The sequence below is a fragment of the Rattus rattus genome, chromosome 15 (genome assembly GCF_011064425.1).
Source record: "Rattus rattus isolate New Zealand chromosome 15, Rrattus_CSIRO_v1, whole genome shotgun sequence".
Taxonomy (NCBI): Eukaryota; Metazoa; Chordata; class Mammalia; order Rodentia; family Muridae; genus Rattus; species Rattus rattus.
The window spans coordinates 11778541-11806131 of record NC_046168.1 but is presented as its reverse complement, the minus strand read 5'-3'; the positions used below and the strand labels follow the sequence as shown (position 1 = coordinate 11806131).

The window sequence follows — 27591 nt, the reverse complement described above, 5'->3', positions numbered from 1 at the left end:
TGGGCCAGGACTGAGGACACAGTTCAGGTTTAGACCAGCGCAGTGCCCAGGCACAGGGGATTCCAAATAGCAGGCAGGTTGGCTCCTCCGAGGTCTGCTCCTCCCGGGTCTGCTTGGGTCCTAGTTTATTGGAGGGTGTTGTGAGGTGCGCCTGTGTTACCCATGCTCTGTTGGCCCCAGGATGAAGGCTGGCTCATGGGTGTGAAGGAGAGCGACTGGAATCAGCACAAGGAACTGGAGAAATGCCGCGGCGTCTTCCCGGAGAATTTCACAGAGCGGGTGCAGTGACCGGAGAGCCTCTGCAGCCTTCCGGTGTGTGAAGAACCTTTCCCCAAAAGATGTGTGCTTTTCTTTTCTTTGTTTTTCTTCCTCTTCTTTTCTGTTTTTGTTTTGTTTTGAAACTCTTGAAAAGTGTCGGGAAATTGGGGAGCGGAAACCTAAGCCAAGAGGTGTACCCCCAAAGATGAGGTGGTTTTCCAAAGAGCCGTCCGACCCAGTTCAGTGGACTTCTCCAGTATTCCCGAAGCTGCTGTGTCCCCCTCCTAGTTGAGTTCCCGATGCCCGCATGTTCAGGGCGGGCCGGGGGTGCAGAGCCACCGCCGCACTTGCCTGACGCTTGGCCGCGCCACCGGACAGGGCTTGGGTCCTCTTCTGGCAGCTGCCCTGGGCAGGGCCTGCACTCTGGCCCAGCCTGGTCCGCTCTGCAGACCAACCGTGTGCTGTTTGAAAATAAGCCCTAGTGTTCAAAATGCAGCGAAACAAACAAAAAAGAAAAACCTGACAAAACCACCAGAACAATGCGTGTCTTTCTTTGCTTCTATTGTGTGAATGGTATCTAGGCCAACTGAATTGTGCGTGGATAGTATTTCCCCTAGACTCATGGTGCGAGCCCCCTGGGGTTTCCGCTAGTGGTGGGTTAGAGGTCAAGTGGTGGGCACTCTCAGAGTACAGTCCTAGGTCACCTTATTTAACACGTCAGCACTTTGTGTGATGGGTAGATGGATGGCTAGCGCTCAGTGAACACCGGCCCCAAGGACTAAGGAATGGAAGGAAATCTGTAAGGGGCAATGGGCTATGATGGGAGCCTCAGACCCTATGGGGATCCTGAGTCCCGCTGGGAAGGGCCAGGGTGTACCCGGAGGTGAACCAACTGTGTGATTTCCCCTCTCCACTCTCTCCCTGTGGCTCCTCTGGACCCAGCTACTGCTGTTTACCTCATGAACAGATGGAGGAGTTCAGTACCCAGGGCTGCAGAAACACCCTGGTCTCCAGAGAAGGCCAACTAGGTATCCTCAGGATTTGGGGTTAGCATGAAGTCCCGTGCCTTGCTAGAGGACTGCTTGCTGTTGGCTCCAACCTCAGCCTTTGTCAGGTGACAGATAGAGCCAGCTACATCCAAGTAACACCGTGTAGGCCAGAGTGTCCAGCCTGCAGCCTGTGGGCTACTCGGACCCCGGGACAGCTGTAAATGTGGCCTGACACAGAAGTGCAAGCTTGTTTAAAGTTGTGTAAGATTTCTCGTGCAGATGAGTTTGGCAGCTCAAGTCATGGTTCTCAGGTGTGAGCTTCCTAGAAGACTTCTTTTTTGCCCCTGATGTCTGAAGGCCGGACACACCTGTGGAACAGCATTTCTGGTCACCTGCTTAGAAAGTATACCTTTCCTCCCCCTTCTTCCTCCATGTCCTTTCCCTTGGGGGACTTGGGTTTGGAGCCCAGATCTGAGCCTAGGATGCAGGGTCCCTCTGCTCTATGGGGGTTTGCACTCAGGGTCTTCAGTATGGGAGACTTTCAGTCGTTTTCACTAAAGACAAGTGCAATTAGAACGAATTTGCAATAGGTTTCACTGTACTTCAAGATTCGAAGGTCATAAGGGCTTCTTGCCCATAGTACCCCCACCTGCCCAACCCCCACTATATATTTTTTTAAATATGTTCTATTTATAGAGCCCAAGCTGACTATGCTCTTCCTGCCTCAGCCTTCTGATCCTGAAATTATAGGCCTGTCCCACTATTCCTGATGGTGGCGGTGTACCTAGGAGCTGGGTATTGCAGGGTTCCTGTCAATCAGGGATTCAGAGCCAGGCAGCCAGTACTATTGTCTCATTTCTGCAACAAACTACCTGATGAAAATCACTTCCGGAAGAAGGATTTATTCTAGCTCACAGTTTCAGGGGCTACAGTCTGTCATGGTGGGAAAGGCATGGCGGCAGGAGCAGGAAGTATCTGGTCATCTTACATCCATGGTTAGGAAGTCAAGAAAGAGGGATGCTGGTGCCAAGCTTTATTCAGTCTGGGACCTCAGCCCATGGAATGGAGCCACCACATAGAGGCAAGTCTTTCTACTTAGTTAATACACTCTAGAAAAGTGGGCCACAGGCCTTAACTTAAAACCCAGAATGCTAAAACTGCTAGGGGAAAATATAGGAAATACTTCAGGATACCACGGAAGCAAGAAACAGGGCTATTGAAATAGAAGTTTTTCTGCCTACAAGGCTGGAGGGATGGCTTGGTGCTTGAGAGCCCTTCAGAGTCTCTCAGAGGATCTGAGTTGAGTTCCTCGCACACATAAGAGGGCTCAAACTGCCTCCAGCCTCTGTCCACACTTACGTATACATACACACACAGACACGTGTAAAATAAACTTAAAAATATTAAAAAGTTTCTGCTCATCAAGTGGAACTATGGACAGAGTAAATAGTCTATGTTACGAGAGGACATTCCGATGCTAAACCTCAGATAGGGGCTTGGTGTCTGGAATATGTAAAGAGCTGTGAAAATTAAATACCGAAACCGAAAAACCAAAAACTAAACAAACGAACAAACAAACATAAAAACAACTTAAACTACTGATGGAAGAAAGGGGGAGATATGTGTGTGCTAATGACAGTTCCTAAAAGAAACACAGATGGCCAGTGTGTACTTTTAAAAAGTCTTAAATACCCTTAGCGACTATGGAAACGTCTTTAACATTCTGTCGATGGGCCTGTGGGTTGGATGGCTCAGTGGTTAAGGCCACGGAGCCTGAAGACTTGAATTTGATCTAGAAGGCGAACCATCCCCTGTGAACTGTCCTCTAACCTCTGAATGCATGCTGTGGCCCATGTCCCTCCACCCTCATCCATCGCCTTGGTCAGGATGGTTAGGATCGAGAAAGCAAAAGACAACGGATGCTTAGTGAGGAGGTGTGGGAAGAAGTCACTTAGTCTCTGTGATGGGCGTGGGAACTGGCGTGGCCAGCAGGGAGGTTTCTCAAAAATTAACAGTTACGTGACTCATTTCTATACCTCCCGGGTATAGCTGCACATCTGTGGTTAATGTTGGGTTCTTCACCGTGGTTAGGAAACGGAAGCAGCTTGCATAGCCATCAACAGAAGAACAGACGATCCAAGTATGCACGTTCTACATGCACACGGTGAAATTTCATTCAGCTGAGAAAAATTAAAATAACAAAATACACAGGAAAGAGGACGGATCCGCAAAGTATATTGAGTAAGGTAACCCAGACTCAGGAAACAGAAAGACAAACACGGTGAGCTGAGGCTGACCCCAAACCCTCCCAGAACTAAGAAACCCGTGCAGTGGGAGGAAGGGCTTAACAAGTGACCATCTCCCATGCAGCAGCGAGGGCTCCTGTTCTACCAGTAGACGTAGTTTCCTGAGCATGAGCATCCTGAGGAAAACCAGCCTGGGTGTTGGGACAGCATGACCAGTTGGTTAACTGGTGGAGCACAGGGCATGGCTGGGGTCGGTTAGAACCTCCAGCTACCTTGCCGAGATCCTCTAAACCCTTCCACCTGTGTGCTGGTGTTCAGTGTGGCCCTGTCCCCTGTTTCTGTGGATGACCTAACAGCACTCTGCCGTCCATGAAGCAGCAGCAGAGTCCCATGACAATGGACTGTAAAATGACTGTAAAAGTAGTTTTTATTCACCTGACTGATGTCATTGTCTCTGAGGCTTACCACCTCTGCCTACCAACCTAGCCCTGGTCCTGGAAGCTTCCAGCCTCCATACAGTCTTATCCAAGCCTAGAATGTTTGCAGCCCCTGAGACTTACCTGCTGAGTAAGCTCACCCTTTCTAGCACTTTCTGGCCTCTGGCTGTCTGGTCAGCTCAGTTGTTCTGGCTCAAAGCTACTCTCTATGCTGCGTCAAACTAGTGTCTTTCAGCTTCTGACTCAGTTGCTCTGCTTGGCCTCAAACTAACGCTATGTTCTAACCTTCTGGCTCCTTCTCATCCTTTGGCTTGTTCTGTCTTCACCTGTGTGTAACTTCTTCTCTCTGTAACCGGCCTCTGTAACTCAACCAGTAAAATTGCCTCCTCTTTCCTCTGCACTGCTTCTCTTAAATAGCCTTCTCTCTCTCTCTCTCTCTCTCTCTCTCTCTCTCTCTCTCTCCCTTCCTCCCTCCCTCCCTCCCTCCCTCTCCCTCTCCCTCTTCCTCTCCCTGTTCTCTTTTCTTCCCTCTTCCCTCTTCCCCCCTCCTTCTCCCCCACCTCTCTGTTTCAAACATGGGTGTTTCCTCCTACAAACTAACTTCACCTTCATCGTTCGGGATTAAAGGTGTGTACTAAGCTCATGTCTGTATTCCAGCCAGAGTAACCATATTGCTGGATTAAAATCCCCCTGCAAATGGCAACTTGGGAGATGGCTGCATAATGTGGAGGCGCAGGGTTGAGATCTCCAGTAACCAAGTAATTAGCCAGGTGGTCATGGCAGCCTGCCTGCAACTGGAAAGTGGGGAAGAGGAATGGATCCCTTGAGGCAGCTGGCTAGCCCGTCTAGCCTGTGTTGTTGTGCTCTGGGTTTGCTAAGACCCTGCCTGTTTTTGTTGGGTTTACTATTGCTGCAATGAAACACCATGACCAAAAGCAAGTTGGGGAGGAAAAGAATTTATTTGGCTTGCATTTTCATATTGCTGTTCATCATCGAAGGAAGTCACGGCAGGAACTCGGACAGAGCAGCAACTTGGAGGCAGGAGCTAGTGCAGAGGCCATGGAGAAGTACTGTTTACTGCTTTGCTCTTAATGGCTTGCTCAACCTGCTTTCTTATACAACCCAGGATCACCAGGCCCAGGATGGCCCCACCTACAATGGGCCGAACCCTCCCCCATTAACCACTAATTAATAACGTGCCATACAGGCTTACCTACAGCCTGATCTTACAGAGGTATTTTCTTAATTGAGGTTCCCCCCCTCTCAGATGACTTTAGCTGTGTCAAGTGGACATAAACTGTCCAGCACACTGCTTCAGTCAATAAGGTCGAGAAGAATCAAGGAAAATTCTCAATTCAACCTTGGGTTTCCATGTGCATGCATACAAACGTGCATGTTCACCTTATATGTGTGCTCACACACAAATGAACATGAACTCCTGTACATATGCTGAAGATAGAGGGGAAGGAAGGAAGGGAGAGAGAGAGGTATGGTCCCCCCTGCCTCTGGACTTTGGGCAGCCGTTGGGCATTCTGTCTGTCTTTTCACTGTTAGGTGAAGCTGTTCACTGCTTCCAGTGCAGTAACGGGCATCTGAGTTCAGAAAACAGGAAAAAGTCAGGCATGGTGCACTCTTGTACTCTCAGCACCAGGGAGGTAAAGACAGATGGCTTCCTGGGGCTTGCTGGCTAGCCAGTTTATTCCAGTTGGCAAACTCCATGTAAAAATGAAAGACTCTGTCTCAGAAAAGCAAGTTGGCCAGCTTCTGAGGAACAACATCGAGGGCGACTTCTGGCCTCCACGTGCACCCACATACACCTGGAATGTGCACCTGTGCACACAGAAACATGTATGCACACATGCACATATATGACAGAGACCAGTGTTATGCTGGATTTATTGAGTTGTATTTTAAGCATGGATGATGCTCATTTTCCTGTAAACAAAGATATTAAGAGCTATTTGGTTCCCTAATAGTAGCCACTGGAGTCTCTCAGTACACTTGCTGGTCGAGTGAAAGGATTACCAGACTACCCTTGTGCCAGCACTGGCCACTGAGTCCGGCAAGCGCTGGCTCACGAAGGTTTGATGAACTCTAACATGCACCCCCTTGTGGTCGAACTGAGGAACTACTACAACTAGGAGTAAACGATTAAGACGGATGAAGCATAAGCTTCTGAGGCCTTGGCTGATGCTAAGAGAAAAAGGCTGTGAAGAATCCAAACGCTACTTCTCAAGCGACACAATCAGGCTCCCGAGGCTCCCTGAGCGAGTCTTCTGGGAGAAACCCTCAGTGGCGCCTTCCCCGAGGTTATAACAATAGGCTGGAGGAGAGTCTCTCTCTCTTAGGTAGTTTCTCCTTTGCCACTTTTAGGAGTGAGCTGAGGGGGAAATGGGAAGGAAAAGAACAGGAGGGAGCCCAGACCAGTCCCAGTCAGCAGCAGCTGAGCCACTGGCAGGTCCAGCTGAGCCCTGAGCTGAGGCAGCTTCCTGCTGGCTGAGTAGAGGCAGCTGGACAGCTCAAGCCTGCTGGGTAGCAGAGGTGGGGGTTGGGGGCGAAAGGGGGGCAGAGAGCTGTGCTTCAGGGTTGATGGCTCTGAGGAGAAAGGGAAGAGAGACTTGAGGCTAGAGAGTGGTGAAGTTTTTAAGACCAAAAGACTCGTACCCTACAGCATTTGACTTCCTGCAGCGTTTGACTTCTTAAGCTCACACACTATTCATAAGATAACACCCATAGACCAAAGGGTCTGCAGACCCAAGTCCCACAGCACACAGGGTGCCACCAGCTGTGATCCCACCTACCCACTGTCTTGGTTGCTAGCATCAGACAAGAAGGGAACTGGAGGTTGCCCAGAGATGAGAATTTCTTATCTGCTCTGATTTGGGTGTCAGACAACTGCTGACTGACAACGTTCTCAGTGTTTATGCTGCCTATTCAGCTGGTTAGCTATCCAGCAGGTCCCGGACCCCCATCTCTGCATCCTCAGTAGGTACAACCAGCTTTTTTAATGTGAGAGCTGGGAATTAAACTATGGATTTTTCAGGAAACTGGATAGATCTGAAAAGCATTATATTGAATTGACCTAGGCCTAGAAAACTCAAACGAACAGACAAACAAACAGACTCTATAGCTCTTTTCAAAGGAGAAGTAGACTCACACTGAGCTAAGTTTGACTCAAAGCCATCCCAGATCTAAGAAGTCTGTGCATGGCTTTTGTCCATTTTCCATACCCCCCCTCTTTTTTCCTTCTCTCCTCTCCCCCCTCCTCTTCTCCTCCCTCCCTTCTCTACTTCCTCCCTCCCTTATTTCCCCTTTTCTCTCCTCTTCTCTCCTCCTCTCTCCTATTTCCCTCTCTCCTCTCTCCTGTCTCTCTCTCCCTCCTTTCTTTGTCTAACAAAATTTGACTTTGTCCTCCGTACATATTCCACCCCAGGCTCTGATGTGTTTTCATGGAGGGCACATGGAGGGCTGGTCTCTGGAAATGTGCTGTCAGGGCCCCTAGCACTCTGGCTCTTTGTGGACTCAGCTCTATTTCTTCTGTCACAAGAAAGGAACATAAAGGAAAGTAGCAGCCAGCTTGTGAACAATGGAAAATGTGTGTGTGTGTGTGTGTGTGTGTGTGTGTGTGTGTGTGTGTGTGTGTGTGTAGAGTTCAGAGGTTCTGGCACTTTCCGCCTTACAAAGTAAGTTTCCCATCTTGAGCCAATCCAAAACAGTAAAAGCTTCACAAAGAACAGTCAACCTCATAAAGATGTCTTTTTAGAGAACTCCCAGGCTCTTCCAGTAGGACAAAGGGGTCTCGCTTGGTTTAGGGAGTGGTCTCAGAAGTTGGGTGCTTCCAAAGCTAACACAATTAAATCTAGAGAGCAAGGAGCAGGTCATGCCTCTAAAGAACAACAGCAAAAAACACTACTCTAAACGGAAGTTTCCATAAAAAAGTAGCATCTACGCAAACATCCTATAGGACTGATTTATTAAGACTCTGTGGGGCTGGAAGAAGGCTCAGATTGCTGCTCTCGTAGAGGATGTGGATTTGATTCCAGTGAGTCTGGAAGCTCACAAGTACAAGCAGCTCCATATCCAGGGGATGTCACTACCCTCTTCTGAGCTCTGTGGCACATGCACTCAGGTATACCCCCACCCCCAGACACACACACACACACACACACACACACACACACTAAATAAATAGTTAAAAAAAAGATGTCAGTGACTGTTAACAATAGTTGGAATTGGATATGCCTTTTTCTTTTCAATTACAGGAATAACAAGCACTCATTTCCTCTGATCAGGTTTCCTAGTTACTGGCTCAGAAATAACAGTTGCCACACAGCATGAGTTCTTCGTTCTTTCTCTTGACTGGGTCAAGATGATGACCAGTGATGACATTTCTCAGACTCAGTAAGAGAAGTTTTTAATACTATCATTGGTTTCACTGTGGGATGTTATCAACTTCATGCCAGTTTCTTCCCCGACAGTGACTCTCTAGGGCTTGTGTATGTTCCAAGAGTCTCATAGTCACTCCTTACAGATGAGATCAACAGTGGATGACAGGAAAGGCTGCTTTCCTGAGGCCTTTCATGATGGGAAGAACCTGGTGAATAATGGTGCTATACTTAGGGGGATATGTATGACCAGAAGACATGTGTAGGGGCTTTGAGGATGGCTCAGTCAGTAAACTGCGTGATGAACAACCACAAGGAACCAAGTTCCAGTCTCAGAGCCTATGTGAAAAAAGCTGGGCAGGTGACATGTATGTATGATCTCATTGTTGGTTAAGACCAGCTGATCTCTAGGGCTTGTTGGCCAGCAAGCTTACATAAAGAGACAAGTTCCAGGCATAGTGAGAGACTCTATCTCAGAAAACAAAATGAATAGAAAGATATACAGAGGTTAACTTCATGCACATGCATGTGTAACACCTACTACATGCATGCCTGGCCAAGGAATCTGGAAATTCATGTAATTCATTTGGTGAGTTTCTGTTTAGTGAGAGACCCTGACTCAAAAATCAAGGCAGAATAGACTCACAACTCCAGGGAAGCACATTAGACTCACACCAGTAATATACCCAGCCCTATATCCATCTTCTCTTCTGTGCCCTTTTCCACATCCATCCATTAGGTAAAGTGCTCAGTCCATGCCACTAATATACATGGTAGAGTGCCCTTCTTGTATGCCTAGGTGGGGAATATAGACTCCATTTATTTCTGCCAACTGCACCTATTCCAGTTTTACACACTTGGTTCCTTCTCGAGGCAGACACTAGATTCTCTCTCTCTCTCTCTCTCTCTCTCTCTCTCTCTCTCTCTCTCTCTCACACACACACACACACACACACACACACACTTAACTTGAGGATCAACATTTTTCGTTGCTGAGTGCTAGTTCTAGTGCTTGAGGACACTAGATTCACACCAGTGACTCTACTTACTCCCAAGCTTACCTGTCACTTGCTTCTGCTTCTCCCCTGAGCCCCCTCTTTTAATAGATAATTACAGATTCATATCACCAACTCCACCAACACTCCTTACCTAAGTTCTTAGCATCTTCCCCAGACTGCTGAAGATTGACTCTGAGTATCACTTCTGTAACTACAGGAGGTTTGCGCCTATACTAGAAAGCTGAAAACTAGAAAACTGAGCCAGAACTATTTCTGAAACTCCATTTTAATCCTAAGTCCCGTATAGTGGGTCAACCAACTGACGAGGTATCAGGAAACAGTTCCAAGCACCTATTTAACAAAAGAGAGGCAGGATTTCCACACCAAGAAAGAGTATTAACAATCTATTTCCAAATGCCTATGTCCAATGTGAATAATTAAAATAAGTTTCCTCCAAAAATTTGTACCCCATAGCTGTCCCCAAGTAAACATACTAAGATAACTTACAAGACGATTTCAAAAGAGTAATAATAAACATGATCAAAAACTCAATAAGAATATGAATAGATGCTAGGATGAAGACTGCGGAAATAGTTGAATGAAATAACAGAAACAATTCAAGATATGGAAATAGAATTAGGTAAAGAGAAGAAAAAAAAACAAAATGAAACAAAACTGGTAATGACAATGGCATACAGATCAAAGGCAGAGGAAATATTATCAATGAAATCATAGAAGGAAACTTCTGTAATCCAAGGGAAGAGTTGCCTGTAAGAAATCAAAGTGGAGTACAGACCATCAAATAAGATTATTAAAGAAACTCCCCAGGTTTTATAAAAGTCAAAAGAGTAAATGCAGAGAAGAAAGGGTATTGAAAGCAGCAAGAAAGATCAAGTAATATATAAAGAAAGATCTATCAGAATAACAGATTTTTCAGTGGAGACTATGAAAGCCAGAAAGAACTGGACTGATAGTCTACAAGTTATGGAAGATTATATATGTCAGTCCAGACTATTATACCCAGCAAAACTGTCAGTCATACTTGAAAGGGAAAGGAAACACTTCCATGACAAAACAGATTAAATTTATGAATACTAAATCAGCTCTACTTTTTTGCCCAGATTTCAGGGTCCCCAAACCGATTCTGGATGCAAAAGCAAAGAGCCTTTGTTGAAGCTTAAGCTCTGAACTTCAGATTCCTCTGATGCAGTGGATTCATGCTGAGAGCCCCAAGCCTCAATTAAGCAGGGTTTTTATTTATACTAGTTGAGCAGGGAATGGGGGTCCCTAATCTAGCAGTTGCCTTATCTGGCAAGGGTTAAGCAGGAAACTGGGGTCTCCAGCCTGGCAGTCACCTTATTTGGCAAGAGGTATCTTGGCGCACGGAAATTGGTCAGTGATGACTTCAGCTGGCTTGAGCAATTTGTTTATAACCTCTGGAATTTTAAGCACTTTCCCTCTATTCCCTGATTGGCTCAGGCCCAGGGTAGTTGTTTTCTGGAATTGTTTGTGGTATTTCTATTAACCAGAGTTCAAACTGGGGACAAGCAGGCTCAAGATGGAGTCAGCTTGCAAATCTGAGTTTCTCCCATCACCTGTGTTCCTCACAACAAAAGATACTGGAAAAAATATTTAAGTATAAAAAAATGGTAAAACACACTTAAGAAGACATGAGGAACAAATAAATAGTTGTTGAATGCTGAATCAGAAGAGGCTGAATAAAATACCACAAAAAGCAACAAAATGACAGGAATTAGCACATATTGTTCAATCATAACTCTGAATGTTGTTATCATTTTTACAATAAAGAGATCTTTGTCTAATGAATTATATCAGAAAACAGGATCTACCTTTGTGTCTGCCTCAAAGAAACATACTTCATCGCTGAGAGTTACCATGTAAGGCAAATAGATGGAAAAGATATTCCAAGCAAACAGAACTATCAAGCGTAGCTATTCTAACATCTGACAAAGTAGATCAAACCAAAATGAATCAAGAGAGACAAGAAGGGACACTTAATTCTCATTAATGGAAAAATATACCAAAAGGATAGACCAATCCTAAAGGTACCAAATATAGCAGTAGGCAACTTCACAAAAGACACACTATTAGACTTAAAACCACACTAACACAATGATAGTGGGTGCAGTTTTTTGAATGCTTCCTCTACAAAGGTTGCTGTGGTAATGGTGTATCTACATAGCAATAGAATACTAAGACAAAAGATGGTACCAGGAGTGAGGTAACACTGTCACAGTCTGACCACATTGCTTGTTGGCAGAATATGGACTTTGGTATTTTAGATTAGGAAAGCAATGGAATGCTGTAAGTGGGGCTTAATGGGCCATTCTCATAGAGTGTGGAAACAGTGGTGCTAAGAGCAATGTAGATTATGATGCCTGGCTTAAGAGATTTCAGAGGAGAATAAGATTAACAAGTGTCCTACAGACTATTGTGATATTTGATGAAGAATATGGCTGATTTTTGCCTTTGTTCAAAATATCTGCTTCAGGCTAAATTGAAGAGTTTTTGACTAGTGTCATTGGCAGAGGAAGTTTCAAGACAGTCTAGGATTGACTCTGTCATGTTGTTATTAGTGGGTACTCCTATACAGATCTATAATGAAAATGAACAAGCTGAGCAAGGAAAAATTCAGAATGTACAGCTTGAGAAGAAAAGGAGTGCCAGGAAACTTAATTGAGTTAAGTACAGTGCTCACAGCGATTAAACGTTTTAAGGAAATACCTTAGGCTAAATGGAATAAAGGGAGTGGCGACCTCAGGTCAAGACCCCATCCAGCTAAACTTCTAACTTATGAAAAGGAATTAAGTAAAGTCTTAAATGAAGGAAACCATCAACAATAGAAATTTGATGTATATGTAATTGAACAAGAGAGCCATTGTCTACACCCAGCAAGAAGCAAACCTTAGAATCCTCAGCTAAGTGGTTCTGGCTTTAGAGTCAAGGATACAGGAAAAGGGTTGTAGAATCTTCCTCCATGGCTAAAGAAAGCTGCTGAGGCCAGGTGTGTGTGTGTGTGTGTGTGTGTGTGTGTGTGTGTGTGTGTGTGTGTGTGTGTGTGTGGTGTACCTGCATGGAGGTCCAAAGAGGCCATTTTGTTAAGCTGTGAAGGTCAAGACTGAATTACTTTGGAAACTCCAAAATGTTGGAGATGCCAGAGTCATGGGGTACTTGACAAGGAAAGCTGCTAACAGGGTGTGGAACCAGCCCAGGAGAGAGAAGTGTGTTGCAGTCAACAAAGGTGACAGGCATTGGAGAGCTGAATAGTGTTTGACATCATGTATGGAGATTCAGAATTTGGAGTTTGCCCTGATGGGTTTCAATCTTGCTTTGGTTCAATATTTCCTCATTATGTTCCCTTTCTTCCCTTTTGGAATAGTATCATATATTCTATACCATTGTATGTATGTGACTGGCTTTTTAATTTTAACTTTACTTAGGGTTACAGTGAAGAAACTGCCTTAAGTGTCAGAAGAGACTTTCAACTTTGGACTTTTAAACAAGGTTGAGATTGTGACAGACCATGGGGACTTTTGAAGTTGGACAAAATACATTTTACATCATGATATGTATGTAAGCCTGTGTAGGTCAGGGAGTGTAATGTGGTGGTTTAAATGAGACTGGTCCTCACAGGCTTACAGATTTGAAGACTCAGTCATCACATAGTGGTACTATCTGAAAAGATTAGAAGTGTGTCATTAGGGGGCGGGTTTTGAAGTTTCACTAAGCCCATTCCTAGCCCTAGGTCTCTCCCTGTTGCCTGAGGATCTGGATGTGGATCTTGCAGCTACTTCAGCACCATAACTACCTGCATGCTTCCCATCATCATGACAGGAGACTGAACCTCTGAAATTGTAAGTCCCAATTAAATGCTTTATTTTATAAAAGTTGCTGTGTTTGGTGTCTCTTCACAGCAATAGAACATTGATTAAGACAGCAGGTGATTTTAATACTCTATTCTCACCAATATACAGGTCATCTGGAAAAGAAACTAAACAGATTAATTTTGAAGTTAAATGACATAATAAATCAAAGGGACATAACAGATATCTACAGAACATCCCACCAAACACTCTAGAAACATTCTTATCAGCCCATGGAAAATCTTTCAAAATAGCCTACTTATTAGGATACAAAACAAGTCTCAACAAATAAAATTCAAATTATATCCTGCATTCTATCTGATCACCATGGATTAAAGATGAATATCAACAACAAAAGAAAAAAGTACACATATTCATGGAAACTAAAAATACATCATAGACTATAATTGGGAGAAGGAAGAAAATAAGAAGGAAATTAAAAATTCCTAGAATTGAATAAAAATTAAGACACAACAAAAATCTGTGAAACAATAAAAATGTCATAAGAGAAAATTTCATAGCATTATGTATCTAAATAAAAAAGTAGCATCTCAATTAACTTTATGGTGCAGCCTAAGGTCCTAAAGGAGCCAGTGGGAAGAGCTAATCAAATCCAGAGCTGAAATTAATGAAACAGAAATGGAAAAAAAATTACAAAAACATAAATGAAACAAAGAATTAATACTTTGAAAAGATTAAGTCTTTAGCCAAACTAGCCCAAAAAAAGAGAAATGATTCAAAATAATAAAATTACAGATAAAAAGGAGATATTACAAGACACCAAGGAAATTTAGAGTCATAATGATATAGTTTAAAAAAGAATCTATATTCTACCAAAGTTGAAAATCTAAAAGAAATAAGATATATATATATATATATATATATGTATGTATATACACACACACACACACATATATATATATATCAATCTGCCAAAATTAAATCAAGATGAGGTAAACAATAGATCTAAAACACCCACTGAGATAAAATAGTTAAATATCTCTCAACTAAAAATGCCCAGAGTCATATACATTCATTCTAAAATTCTAGTCTCTGACTCAAGTTATTATAGAGGAGGGAGCCTCAACTGAGAAAAATGCCTCCACAAGAACTGACTGAAAGGCATTTTCTAAATTAGTGGTTAATAGTGGAATGCCTAGCCTTTTGTGGGTATTGCCGTCCCAGGGCCAGTGGTCCTGGGTCTATAAAACGTAGGTAAAGCAAGCTATTGAGAGCAAGTCAGTAAGCAGCACTCCCAAATGGCCTTAGCATCAGCTCCTACCTCCAGGTTCCTGCCTTGCATGAGTTCCTACCTTGCATGAGTTCCTGCCCTCACTGCTTTTGATGATGAACCATTACATGGAAATGTGAGCAAAATATACCTTTTCTCCCCAAGTCACTTTCGTCATGGAGTTTCATCACAGTGATAGAAACCCTCTCTAAGATAAGTTTGGGGTGGGCCTTCTCCATTGATCATCCCCCCATTGATTACTAATTAGAAAATGCTTTGTAGCCAGATCTTATGGAGGAATTCCATCATTTGATACTCTTTCCTCTCTGATAATTCCAGCTTCTCTCGAGTTGACACAAAATGAACCAATGCAAGGCCTTTGACAAAATCAACACCCATTCCTGGTAAAAGTTCTGGAAGGCTAGGTATACGGGGGATATACCTGAACATAAAAAGGAAAAATGTAGAAATTCCATAACCATCATCATTCTAAATGAATTTCCACTGAAATTAGGAACAAGGCAAGGATGTCTACTCCCTACGTTCCTGTCCAACAGAGAACTCAAAGATTTAGCTAGAGTGATAAAACAAGCAAAGGAGATAAAGAGATACAAATTGGAAAAGAAGAAGTGAAAAGTATCTCTCCTCATAGATATGATTTTATATGGTAAAGACTACCAGACACATCCTACAGCTGATAAATACATTCAGGATACAATGTCCACATACAAAAATCTATAACTTTCATATGTACAAAATGACAAATGCATTGAAAAGGGAATCTGGGCAGGGCACAAAGTCCTTGTGCTCACAGATGAGTACTAGGAAAACCAGGAATGTTAAACACACAGTGGCACTGGTAGGCTGGAACCCGTTCATCCCCTGCACAAACTGGGAAACCCCCTCTGCCCTCCTTCCCCCACCCCTAACTGTACAGAGAAAACTTCCCTCCCCGGAGAAAACTCTGGGCTAATATGTCATTACTCCTTGTCTCCCTGCTTCTGACAACCTACCCGAGAGTGCGCACCCAGGGGGATCAGTTTTTGACCATGTGTAGACACAAGGCTCCTAGCTGGCACATCATCATTCCTCTCCTAAGCTCTATAAAACTCCTTTGCTTTAGCCTGGGTGTGTGACGTCACTGACCTCCATCTGTGAGATTAGTGAACCCACGCAAGAGCTGCTTTGTGACAAACCTGCCTTTATCTATTTTTAATCTGGTCTAATCTGACCTGTAACTGCATCACTGAGGAAGAGAAAGTGCCTATTAGGCATGTCCTCAAGGGAGGAGATGTGTATCTGTGTTCCACCTGGAAATGGATGTAGTAAATAGCCCAGTGATCTGTGCTTCCTGTAGGATCAGGTCTCACTTGAGTCCCTCAGACTGTTAGGTTGGTTTATCCCAGACTCTTCTCCCCTAGGCCTTTACCTTGAGCATTATTTCTCAGTCAACAGGACCTATCCTCGTGGGAAATGTCCCATGTACTTTACAACAGCGTAGTTAACCTCTGTGCTGTCGCTAAGGCCCGGCTACTCCCATCTTTCACACACTTTTATGTTTATCCCAATCATTTCCCCCAGACCCTTACCTTGAACATTCCCAGTCAATAGAATCCATCTTTATGGAAGAGGTTGTATGTACTTTGTAGAGTTTCAATGTAAACATTTCTTAAGCTTTGCTGTACACACAGGACTGAGTTAATTATGACCATGAAACCTTTTCAAAAATTATGCTGTGCTTAAATATAGCTTTCCAGTGTCAGACTCAGAAGTTGAACCAACACCAGCTACTGAATTGTGTTGAACTGGATTTCCTTCTTGCCTTATGAGGATTGCTACTCTGTTAGCCCTGGTGTTGGCAAAGAAATCAAGGAAGCAATTCCATTCACGTTTGTTTATTTTTAATCTTGGAATCTCACCAAGGAGATGAAAGATTTGTACATTGAGAATCTTGAGACACTGAAAAAAAATGAAGATAATATACGTACTTGTGTCATAGAACATGGAGAATTTCAATTGGTGTGGACTTAGACGCTCCATCCAGATGGCTAGCTTTCATAGCACCGAAAGATGCCACGCAAGCTATCAGGAGAGGGATAATTCTCAGTTATACCCAGATAGGCACTCTGTAAGCTACAACAATGACTGGTCTGTCACGACCTGCCTAATGGAATTGTTATAATTCCAAGATTAAAACAACCATGAATAGAATTGCTTCCTTGATTTCTTTGCCAACACCAGGGCTAACGGAGTAGCAATCCTCATAACATTATTCATATCAATAATAGCTTGAACATCATGGTAACAACCAACTACTTTCTGATTGGATTTAAGTCTACTCTACAAGATAAAACCCACACGTGACACTATTATCAGTCTTCAAACCTATGGCTAGGCCCCAGGGAAATATTCCTCCACTAAATGGACAATATTAAAATGTCTCCTAATGATTTGTTATCTTACCAGTAGACCAATGCTTTTGTCAGTCCTCATCTAAGAAGCTTCTATTTGCAGTAGATGGTGACTAGCCTGTTGACGGGCCAAGGTGCAGAGAAGGAGTGATTACAGAATGCTGTCATTAAGAGAGCATATGTATCAGAGTCACCTTCCCGAGGCTCAAGGATCACTGTGGAAAGGGGTCAGAAAGAATGTGCGAGTCAGTAGGTGACTACAAGGCAGCAGCTGAACACAGCAGGACAGCTGCACATAAGAACTCACAGTGGGTGTGACTGTGCACACAAACAGTGAAAGCCCACGCCAGACCAAATCCCAGCATAGAGAGGGGAGTTGAGCACACAATCTCACTCCCTCCATGGAGTAATTAGCCACAGGTATTATCTGGGAAAAGGAAGAACAGTTTTCTCTGAGAGTGTAGCCCCCTGGTAAGTTAACCAGGCTCTACTGGAAGATCATTTCTGCATACAGTAATAATTCGGGTGGTGAAAGTTAGTCTTGGAGGGTGTTTTTAAAGGGCACAAAGTTGGGTGGATAGGAAATGTGGGGGTGGGTCTGGGAATGCAAATATGACCAAAACACAGTGTGGAAATTCCTAAACAGTTAAAATACTTAAAATTTTTTTTAAAAAAAAATGTGGACAGTGCATGAGGAAATACTGCCCATATTGTCATCTGTCCTTGATATGCACACATATATGTGCACATCCATCTCTAACAAGCCTACCTCATGTATCTGAACATGTGCCCATATAGACAAATACACAGATAAGCATGGAATTAACTTTTGCTTGTCATCTGTATATGTTTATTCCTTGGTTTCAATGAATGCTTGGTTTTAGGAACCCATGAACCCTCACATGAGAAGTGGACCTTTGGTGACTTCATCATGATGTGACCGCCACAGGGGGGAATTTACATACTGTACAATAGCTATGACACCCCTGGGTGATATGCTCTTATGGGACTATCCTTGCCTGATCTTTTGCCGACTAGAAATCTCATTATGTAGCCCATGACTACTACAAAAATACTTGCTTGTGTAGAGTAGAATGTATATTGAAATGTGGAAATAACCCCAAACTGGCAAAACCTTAACTGGCCATCATCAGTAGAAACTACAAGCAGATAGGTAGACAGTGGGATAGTACAACAACCAATTAAAGATGCTCACGTATACAATGGGCACTGGAAAACATTTCAAACATAACATGGGAAAAGTCAGACACAGTGGAGCGACCCTGTAACTATGTCATTCAAAGTTCAAATACGGTAAGTTGATTTATAATATTAGTGGTTGTACTAAGTACTTTCTTGGTACTGTGACCAAAGACCTGAGAAAAGACGATTTAAAATGAGGGTTTATTGTGGCTTTCACTTAGACAGGATCATTCCAGCCTGGCACTGGTTAGTCACACTGCAGTCACAGGAGGAAAGCGTAGAGTGAAGGGAGTGCCCTGGGCTAGGAAGCCTCAAGTCCTGCTTCCAATGACCTTCTTCCCATGATCCTCCATCTCTTAAAGGTTCTACACCTTCCCAGACAATGTTACGAGCTGGGAACCAGGTATTTTAAACACATGGACCTGTGAGAGATACTGGACTCTAAAACCACAATAGTGATAGGCTGCATCATTCAGCAGATTAGTCAATGATTGATAAGGTGCATGTGTACACCAGGGACTCTCCAAGCTTATCTTACTCTGTAACACTGTACCCCCTTAGTCTGGGCTATTCTTTGTGTTGTATATACAGTGATGAGATAACCCATGATGCATTTCTCAGAGTCCATTTTCTTCATTTACATCATACTGATTGTATTTGCATGTACACTGTGGTCATCTGCATTTCCTTAGGTCTTTTGGAGCCGAGAGCCAGAGTTTACAGTAGCACCCAGGACCACTAGCTGTGGTCTCCTATCTCATCAGTCAAGAAAAGGTACCACAGGCTTGCCCATGGGGCAATCTAATCAGGATGACTTCTCAACTGAGGCCTCTCCTCCTCCTCCTCCTCCTCTCCTCCTCCCCTCTCCTCCTCCCCTTCTCCTCCTCCTCCTCCTCCTCCTCCTTCTTCTTCTCCTCTTCCTCTTCCTCTTCCTCCTCCTCCCCCTCCTCCCTCCTCCTCCTCTTCTTCTTCTTCTTCTTCTTCTCTTTCTCCTTCTTCTTCTCCTCCTCCCCTCCTCCTCCTCCTCTCCTTCTCTTCTCTTCTTTTCTCCTTCTCCTTCTTTTCTTCTTGTTCTTCTAAAATGATTCTAGCTTGTTATAAGTTAACATAAAATTAGCCAGTACAACATGATTTTAAAAAGCCTTCACATACACCTGGAAGTGACTTCTAGGCCTAGGGCTGAGTTGTTGATAGAGTGCTCCAAGGTGAATTTTATTTTAACTAACTAATTTATTCACTTTACATCCCTATCACAGCCCCCCTCCATCCTCTCCTCTCACTCCCACCCTCCTACCCCTTATTCCATTTGCCTCTCCTCCCCCATACTCCCTCCCCACAAACTGCTCTAGAACATCTAGTCACCTCAGGACTAAGCAAATCCTCTCCCACTGAGGTCAGACAAGGCAGCCCAGCCAGGGGAAAGGGATCCAAATAAAAAACAAGGACATCAGATGTAGAATTGGTAAAGATCTTTTGCCAATCTGTTGGCTGCCATTTTGTCCTATTGATAGTGTCCTTTGCCTTACAGAACCTTTGCAATTTTATGAGGTCCCATTTGTCGACTGTTAATCTTAGAGCATAAGCCATTGGTGTTCTGTTCAGGAAATTTCCCCAGCGCCCATGTGTTCCAGTCTCTTCCCCACTTTCTCTTCTATTAGATTCAGTGTATCTAATTTTATGTGGAGGTCCTTGCTCCATTTGGACTTGAGCTTTGAACAAAAAGATAAGAATGGGTTAATTTGCATTCTACCTGCTGCCTGCCAGTTGAACCAGCTCCATTTGTTGAAAATGCTTTTTCCCACCAGATGGTTTTAGCTCCATTGTCAAAGATCAAGTGACCATAGGTGTGTGGGTTCATTTCTGGGTCTTCAATTCTATTCCATTGATCTACCTGCCTGTCTCTGTACCAATACCATGCAGATTTTTATCATGATTGCTTTGTAATACTGCTTGAGTTCAGGGATCGTGATTCCCCTCAGAAGTCCTTTCATTGTTGAGAAGAGTTTTTACTCTCCTGGGTTTTTGGTTTTTCCAAATGAATTTGAAAATTGCTCTTTCTAACTCTATGAAGAATTGATTTGGAATTTTGATGGAGATTGAATTGAATTTATAGATTGTTTTCAGCAAGATGGCCATTTTTACTCTATTAATCCTGCCAATCCATGAGCATGGGAGATCTTTCCATCTTGTGAAATCTTTGATTTCTTTTTTCAGGGACTTGAAGTTCTTGTCATACAGATCCTTCACTTACTTGTTTAAAGTCACAGCAAGGTATTTTATATTCTTTGTGACTATTGTGAAGGGTGTTGTTTCCCTAATTTCTTTCTCAGTCTGATTATCCTTTGAGTAGAGGAAGGCCACTTATTTGTTTGAGTTAAATTTGTACCTAACCACTTTGCTGAAGTTGTTTATCAGGTTTAGTAGTTCTCTGGTGCAACTTTTGGGGGTCACTTAAGTATACTATCATCTGCAAATAGTAATATTTTTACTTCTTCCTTTCCAATTTGTATCCCTTTGACCTCCTCTTGTTGTCTAATTGCTCTGGCTAGGACTTCAAGTACTATATTGAATAGGTAGGGAGAGAGTGGGCAACCTTGTCTAGTCCCCGATTTTAGTGGGATTGCTTCAAGTTTCTCTCCATTTAGTTTGATGTTGGCTACTTGTTTGCTGTATATTGCTTTTACTGTGTTTAGGGATGGACCTTGTTATATCCTATAGAGGGCTAATATCCAATATATACAAAGAACTCAAGAAGTTAGACTCCAGAGAACCAAATAACCCTATTAAAAATGGGATACAGAGTTAAACAAAGAATTATCAACTGAGGAATTTTGAATGGTCAAGAAGCACCTAAAGAAACGTTCAACATCCTTAGTCATCAGGGAAATGCAAATCACAATGACCCTGAGATTCCACCTCCAACCAGTCGGAATGGCTAAGATCAAAAACTCAGGTGACAGAAGATGTTGGTGAGGATGTGGAGAAAGAGGAACACTCCTCCATTGTTGGTGAGATTGCAAGCTAGTACCACTACTCTGGAAGTCAGTCTGGCAGTTCCTCAGAAAATTGGACATAGTACTACCTGAGGACCCAGCTATAACACTCCTGGGCACATACCCAAAAGATGCTCCAACATACAACAAGGACACATGCTCCACTATGTTCATAGCAGCCTTATTTATAATAGCCAGAAGCTGGAAAGAACCCAGATGTCCCTCAGCAGAGGACTGGATACAGAAAATGTGGTACATTTACACAATGGAGTACTGCTCAGCTATCAAAAACAATGAGTACATGAAATTTGTAGGCAAATGAATGGAACTCAAATATCATCCTGAGTGAGATAACTCAGTCACAAAAGAACACACATGGTATGTACTCACTGGTAAGTGGATATTAGGCAAAAAGCTCAGAATACCCAAGATACAACTCACAGACCACATGAAACTCTAGAAGAAGGAAGACCAAAGTGTGATGCTTCAGTCCTTCTTAGAAGGGGGAGCAAAATACTCACAGGAGGTAGAGGGTGAGAGGGACTTGGGAGGAATAGAGGAGGGGGGAGGGCAAAAGGGGGGATAGGATCAGGTTGAGGAGACAAGGATGATATACAGAGGGTTAGGAAATTGAACAGAGATATGTAGCAATGGGAGATGGGGAACTGACATTAGCCACCAGAAAGTCCCAGATGCCAGGAAAGCAAGAGGCTCTCAGGACCCAATGGGGATGACATTCCCCAACAAAGGGGAGGGAGTACCTGTAGAGACCATATTCAGAGGTTAGGCAAGGTCTCCTGGTTGAGTGATGGGACCACCCATTTATCTCCAAATTTTAACCCAGAATTGCTCCTGTCTAAAGGAAATACAAGGACAAAGGGTGAAGCAGGGACTGAAGAAAAGGCCATCCAGAGACTGCCCCACCTGGGTATCCATCCCATATGCAGTCACCAACCCAATCACTATTGCCGATGCCCAGAAATGTTTGCTGACAGGAGTCTGATATAGCTGTCTCCTGAGAGGCTCTGCCAGAGACTGACCAGTACAGATGCGGATGCTTGCAACATTGGACTGAGCATGGGGACCCCGATGGAGGGAGTTAGGGAAAGGACTGAAGGAGCTGAAGGGGTTTGTAAGCCCATAGGAAGAACAACAATATCAACCAACCAGACTCCCCGCCCCCCCAGAGCTCCCAGGGACTAAACCACCAACCAAAGAATACACATGGAGCAACCCATGGCTCCAGATGCATATGTAGCAGAGGATGGCCTTATCTAGCATCAATAGGAGGAGAAGCCCTTGGTCCTGTGAAGGCTCAATGCCCCAGTGTAAGGGAATGCCAGGGTGGTGAGGTGGGAGGGGGTGGGTGAGCACCCTAATAGAAGCAGGGGAGGAGGTGGATAGGGGTTTTTTGGAGGGTTAACTGAGAAAGGGGATAGCATTTGAAATGTAAATAAATAAAATATCCAATAAAAACCAACCAACCAACCAACAACAACCAAGGACATCATGAGATTTGCAGGCAAACGGATGGAAGTAGAAAATATTCCAAGTGAGGTAACCTAGACCAAGAAAGACAGGCATGGTATGTACATGGTATAAATGGATATTAACCATAAAATACCATAAAGTGCAGGATACTCATCCTGTAATCTACAGACCCAAAGAAGCTAAGAAGGAAGGCCCAAGGGAGGGTGCTTGAATCTCACTGAGAACGGGACATCGAAAGTAGATTGGGGGGAACTGGGTGGGAGCGGAGATGGGGAGGGAGAACAGGGGCAGGGATTAGGTGTGGGGAGAGTAGGGGCAAGGGATGAGAGGGCTGGGAGAAGGGAAAATGGTGGTGGGGGTATCTCTGGGACAAACCTGGACAGGGGAGCATCCTGGGATGACTCCAGTGAGACTCCTAGCAGCAGGGGATACAGAGCCTGAAGTGACCACTCCTGAAGCCAGTCAGGGCAAGACCAGTGGAGGGAGGGAGGGAAGGAGGGAGGGAGGGAGGGAAGGAGGGGGACACCAGCCTAGGTGATTTTAAATCCAGTCAAGTTGATGACAAAAATTGACTATTGAATGCACGTAAACCAAAACTCAAAAAACAAAACAAAACAAAAAACCCAAGAAAAATGTTTTTAATAATTATTTACAAAGGGGTATGTATTAGGAGGGAGGAGAAAGAGAGAGCGAGAGAGAGAGAGAGAGTGTGAGAGAGAGAGAGAGAGAGAGAGAGAGACTTGTTTGCTGAGCTGCAGAGCCTCAGAGTTCTCCTGGCTCCAGGGAGGAGTGCTTTGTGCAATGGAGTCACCAGGGCCAGAGGAAGTTAGCTTTCAAACAGGATAGGATTTGGCGACTGCTCTGGTTCCGGCTCACTTTCTGGGGAAGATAAATAGCTTTCTCTTCCCTGCAAAGAGGAAAGAAATGGGACTTTACAATGCAGTGCAATCCCAGTCTGTCCATCTCCCTACTGGGAGTCCCACTGGCCAAAGCCACCAGGAGCCATGCATGACAAAGCTATTACTGTGCTGGCCTGATGTGGTCAGTGTGCAGGGCAGAGAGGGAGGTGGCTCTGCAGGGCCACTCTGGTGAGAACATGAGGCTTGAGGAATTTTGCTCATCTGTGTCCTGGACCCCAGCTTCCATGTTTCTGCATACAGCAGACCCAGCAGGCCTTACTAGCCCCAGACAGGAGTGCATTTCCCAGTACCTCATCAGCCTCTGCAGCCTTCTTTTGGAGCCAGAAAAAGTAGCCACTGAGCAAGAAAACGGTGAGAGACAGGTCATTCAAAGATTGGGCATTTCCTTAGGGACACTGAAACTGAGAGGAGTCACTCACCCAATGCCAGCCACAGCCAGGAGCATCAAGACGGTGGCAAGGATCACAACCCACTTGTAGCTCCGCATGACCCTGGCTGGGATGGAAAAAAGAAGGACTACGTGTTTGGAGACTCGGGCGGGGCACGTGAGATTGTAAAAGGGTGTGTCCTGTGCAGATGTGCCCTTCAACAAAATGTTTTCTTTACCTGGAGCTGCTAAGGTTGTAGGACACAGCAAGGATAGGTTGCTGCAGTCAAGAGACTTGAGAGATGCCTGAGGAAGTGTGGCGAGAGGGGGGGGGGGCTGAGGTCCGTCAGTCAAGTGCTTCCCTTGAACCGGGAGGACCTGAGTTCCGTCCCTGGGATGCACCTGAGACCCCAGAGCCTGGGAGGATCCCGGGCAGAATCCTGCATCCCACTGGCCAGCTGACCTAGTATATTTGGTGAATTTTAGGCCAATGAGAGGAGACTTCAAAAAGAAACCGGGCCACTAGGGAGGAGATTCCCAGGCAAAATGCTTGCCACACAAGCCTAATGGCTGGAACTGGGTGTCCAGCACCCAGGTAGAAGTCAGATGCGATCTCTCTCTCTCTCTCTCTCTCTCTCTCTCTCTCTCTCTCTCTCTCTCTCTCTCCCTCCCCTCCCCCCTCCCCTCCCCTCTCCCTCCCTCCCTTTCCCTCCCTTCCCCTGCCCCTCTCCCCTCCCCCCCTCCCTCCCTCCCTCCCTCCCCCCTCTGTGATGAAAAGTGAATATAAGAGGACCCTGAAAGCTGTGGGGCTGCAGGCCTGGCTGTGCAGAGGTGAAGAAGAGATCCCATGTCTCTGAGAAGGTGGAAAGTGAGGGCAGATGCTGGCGGTTGATTTTTCATCACCACACTTAACTGTCGTACATGTCTCCATCTCTCTCCCTATGCCAATCTCTGTCTACACACACACACACACACACACACACACACACACACACACACACACACACACACACACACACACACACACACACACACACACACACACGCATACACACGCACACGGAAAGGGGTGTGTGTGGAAGCTGGAATGAAATGCAGCAACAATGCGACGAAGAGTCAGTCAACCCCGCTTAGCTGAGGTGGACGGAGGAGGGTGGGAGGAGGCTCCTGGCGCAGGGCATGAGGTCTAAGTGAGGCCAGTTGCTAAGAAGGGCACTGAAGGTGTCGCCCGTCGAATTTAATATTAATAAAAGCTGGTGTTGTGGTTGCTACCACCTCAGTGGTGTATGTGCCCGGATGAAAGACACACACACACACACACACACACACACACACACACACACACACACACACACCCTTTGTATTTTAATTTGCCTTAAACAGCTCAATAGCTGGGCACTGCCTAAGCCCCATGCAGTTAATCCCACGTTATTACTAAGTCTATGTTCCACCTTGGCTGCTCTTAGCTCCATTAGACAGTCATCTGGGCCACGCTTTCTTGGCCCAGAGCCTGGGGTGCTTTCCTTGCTTTCTACCCCATAGCGGACTCTCTCCTCGGTCCACACTCTCCTCCAGCGTGGTAGAGCTTTCTCCTCTGCACTCTCCCAGCATGGAGATCTCTCTTCCTCCACTCCTCCTGGTCCCAAGCCTGGGCATACTAAAATCTCCCCTCTGTCTGTCCTCCCCAGCTATTGGTTGTTGACATTTTTATTTACCAATCAGAGCCAACTGGGGTTAGGTTCCCAGAAGCTGCGTGCAGACACAGTAGTCGTGCAAGCAGGATTTTGGGGAACCTAATTAGCATTCACAATACAAGCAGCTACAGTAGCCAGGACTAAAGATGGGGACGGGAGTGTTCCAGACATGCGGAATCCGAGGACCCAGAAGCAAGTGTCTCTCAGGCTTTGAAGCCAGGCACAAGGACATCAAGAAACCTCAAAGATTCTGCTGTTCTTCATCCACCAGGAAAAGAAAATCTAGAAACATTGTAGACTGTATGGAAAAGAATGAAGAGATGGCAAACACAGGGGTGGAGGATTTGGGAAAGCGAGGAGGAATGGAGCGAGGTCCAGCGAGTGCAGTGGACGTTACTGACCTGTGCACAAGGTAGGGTCATTGCAGGACAAGTAGAGTGTCTGGCAGTCGGTACATGAAGTGACTTCCATTTTGGAGAGGATGTCTGTCAAAGCAATGGGCAGGAGCCTCAGACATGGCAGGGTCTCACGTCCCTCCCTCCAGCTCAGCCCTGGGCATACTCACCACAGGACTCATTGCAGACTGTCCGGAAAAGTGAGATGATGGAGAAACTGAGGCACTAGAGAGGCGGGCAGAGCTGGGAGTGGTGGAGAGTGGGGCATGGGACAAGGGGTCTTTTGGAAGGAACCTAACCTGTGGGTAGGCCAGAGCTCCTGGGGAGATCTTAGGAGGGATTCAGTTCTACAGGCCACAGTCTCAAAGGTAATGGGTGGAGCATGAACAGGGACAGCCCCATCTCCTACCCTTCTGCATCAGGTCCTCGGACCTCTCCTTCAGCCTCTTAGCCAGGAAGATCTTCTGAACACGAATCTCTTCAAGCAATGCTGGCTTATCTGTGTGCAGCAGAAGGGAGTGGAACTCAGAGAGAGAGAAGAGAGAAGAGAGAGAGAGAGAGATAGGGAGGGAGAGAGAGAGAGAGAGAGAGAGAGAGAGAGAGAGAGAGAGAGAGAGAGAGAGGTATATATGAGTATGCATCTATCTCTGTGTTCCTCTGCGTGCAGGTGTGCACTTGTCATAGCAAGCATATGGATGTCAGAGAAAACCCGGGGGTGACAGTCTCACCTCCCATCTTAGTCCTTGAGACAGGGTTTCTTGTTTCTTGCTGATGTGTTTATGCAGTGAGCTGACCCAGGAGCTTCTGGGAAAATCTGTCTCCACCTCCCATCTCCCTTTAGGAGTGTTGAGATTACAGACATGTGCTGCTACGCCCAGCTTTACCAGTTTCCATGTCTGGAACACTCCCGTCCCCATCTTTAGTCCTGGCTACTGTAGCTGCTTGTATTGTGAATGCTAATTAGGTTCCCCAAAATCCTGCTTGCACGACTACTGTGTCTGCACGCAGCTTTACCAGTATCATTCAGATACTCATGCTTATACAGTCAAGCAATTTTCCATCTTCCCAGTCTCCCCCCACCCCAAGGCCTGATCTCATGTATCCAAGACTGATCAATATGAGGCTGAGGATGGTCTAGAATTTATGAACCTCTTGCCTTCACCTTAAAAGTGCTAGAATTATAGGGCTGTACCACCATAGAACGCACATCTTGGCACAGTAGCACAGTGCTCTTCAAAGAAGTGTCTGTCCACCATCGATGCTGTGTAGGATGGGTTGGTAAATCCAACTCAATCCCTGGGGTCCTGGGCATTTGTCCTCCTTACCATCCTTCAGCTTTTTAATGGCGTTGTCTACGTAGGTGAAGAATGTAGCTGTTTCCTCATCCAAATTGTCTTGAGCTGGGGAATAGGACATGGAACAGAACGATGTTGGGGACAGGATCAGGTCAGGTCAAAGGGTGTTCCCTTCCCTGCCCAGCTGTGCCTCACCAAGATGCCAGGGCAAGAGTAAGGTGTTATTCTCCATGAAAAAGGAGTGTATGCTTTGGGAGAGCTCTGTGGGGGGCCCTGGGTTGCCCCAGAGCACCTGCAGGTCATAGTCTATCTGGGGGAACAGCTCTGGCCAGCAGCGGAGGCAGCTTTTCCCAGTGGTTCCTGTCAGGAGGCAGATCAGCAAGACAAGACGCAT

General features: G+C 45.1%; 2 protein-coding genes across 8 annotated transcripts in view; one reads left to right on the top strand and one right to left on the bottom strand.

The window, feature by feature from the left end:
• Bin1 (bridging integrator 1) overlaps positions 1–795 on the top strand; it is a 56799-nt gene extending 56004 nt beyond the window's left edge. For all 7 annotated transcript variants that reach the window (XM_032886229.1, XM_032886227.1, XM_032886228.1 and 4 more), the window contains one exon: positions 181–795. In XM_032886229.1, the coding sequence (XP_032742120.1) occupies positions 181–288 (108 nt within the window). In that variant the 3' untranslated portion in view covers positions 289–795. The remainder of the gene's footprint in view (positions 1–180) is intronic.
• On the bottom strand, positions 499–27591 carry Tex51 (testis expressed 51). Its single transcript, XM_032886144.1, has 8 exons — positions 27393–27591; positions 27228–27302; positions 26312–26401; positions 26073–26090; positions 25909–25992; positions 23866–23941; positions 23706–23782; positions 499–701 (listed from the first exon to the last, which is right to left on the bottom strand). The coding sequence occupies exons 1-8, from the start codon at positions 27589–27591 to the stop codon at positions 499–501; spliced, it is 822 nt and encodes a 273-aa protein (XP_032742035.1).

Coding starts and splice junctions, on each gene's coding strand:
- Tex51 (XM_032886144.1), bottom strand. CDS start 27,591: ATGCGTCTTGTCTTGCTGATCTGCCTCCTGACAGGAACCACTGGGAAA. Junction 27,303..27,392: donor ACTCTTGCCCTGGCATCTTG/GTGAGGCACAGC, acceptor CCTATTCCCCAG/CTCAAGACAATTTGGATGAG. Junction 23,942..25,908: donor TGACCCTACCTTGTGCACAG/GTCAGTAACGTC, acceptor TTTCCATCCCAG/CCAGGGTCATGCGGAGCTAC.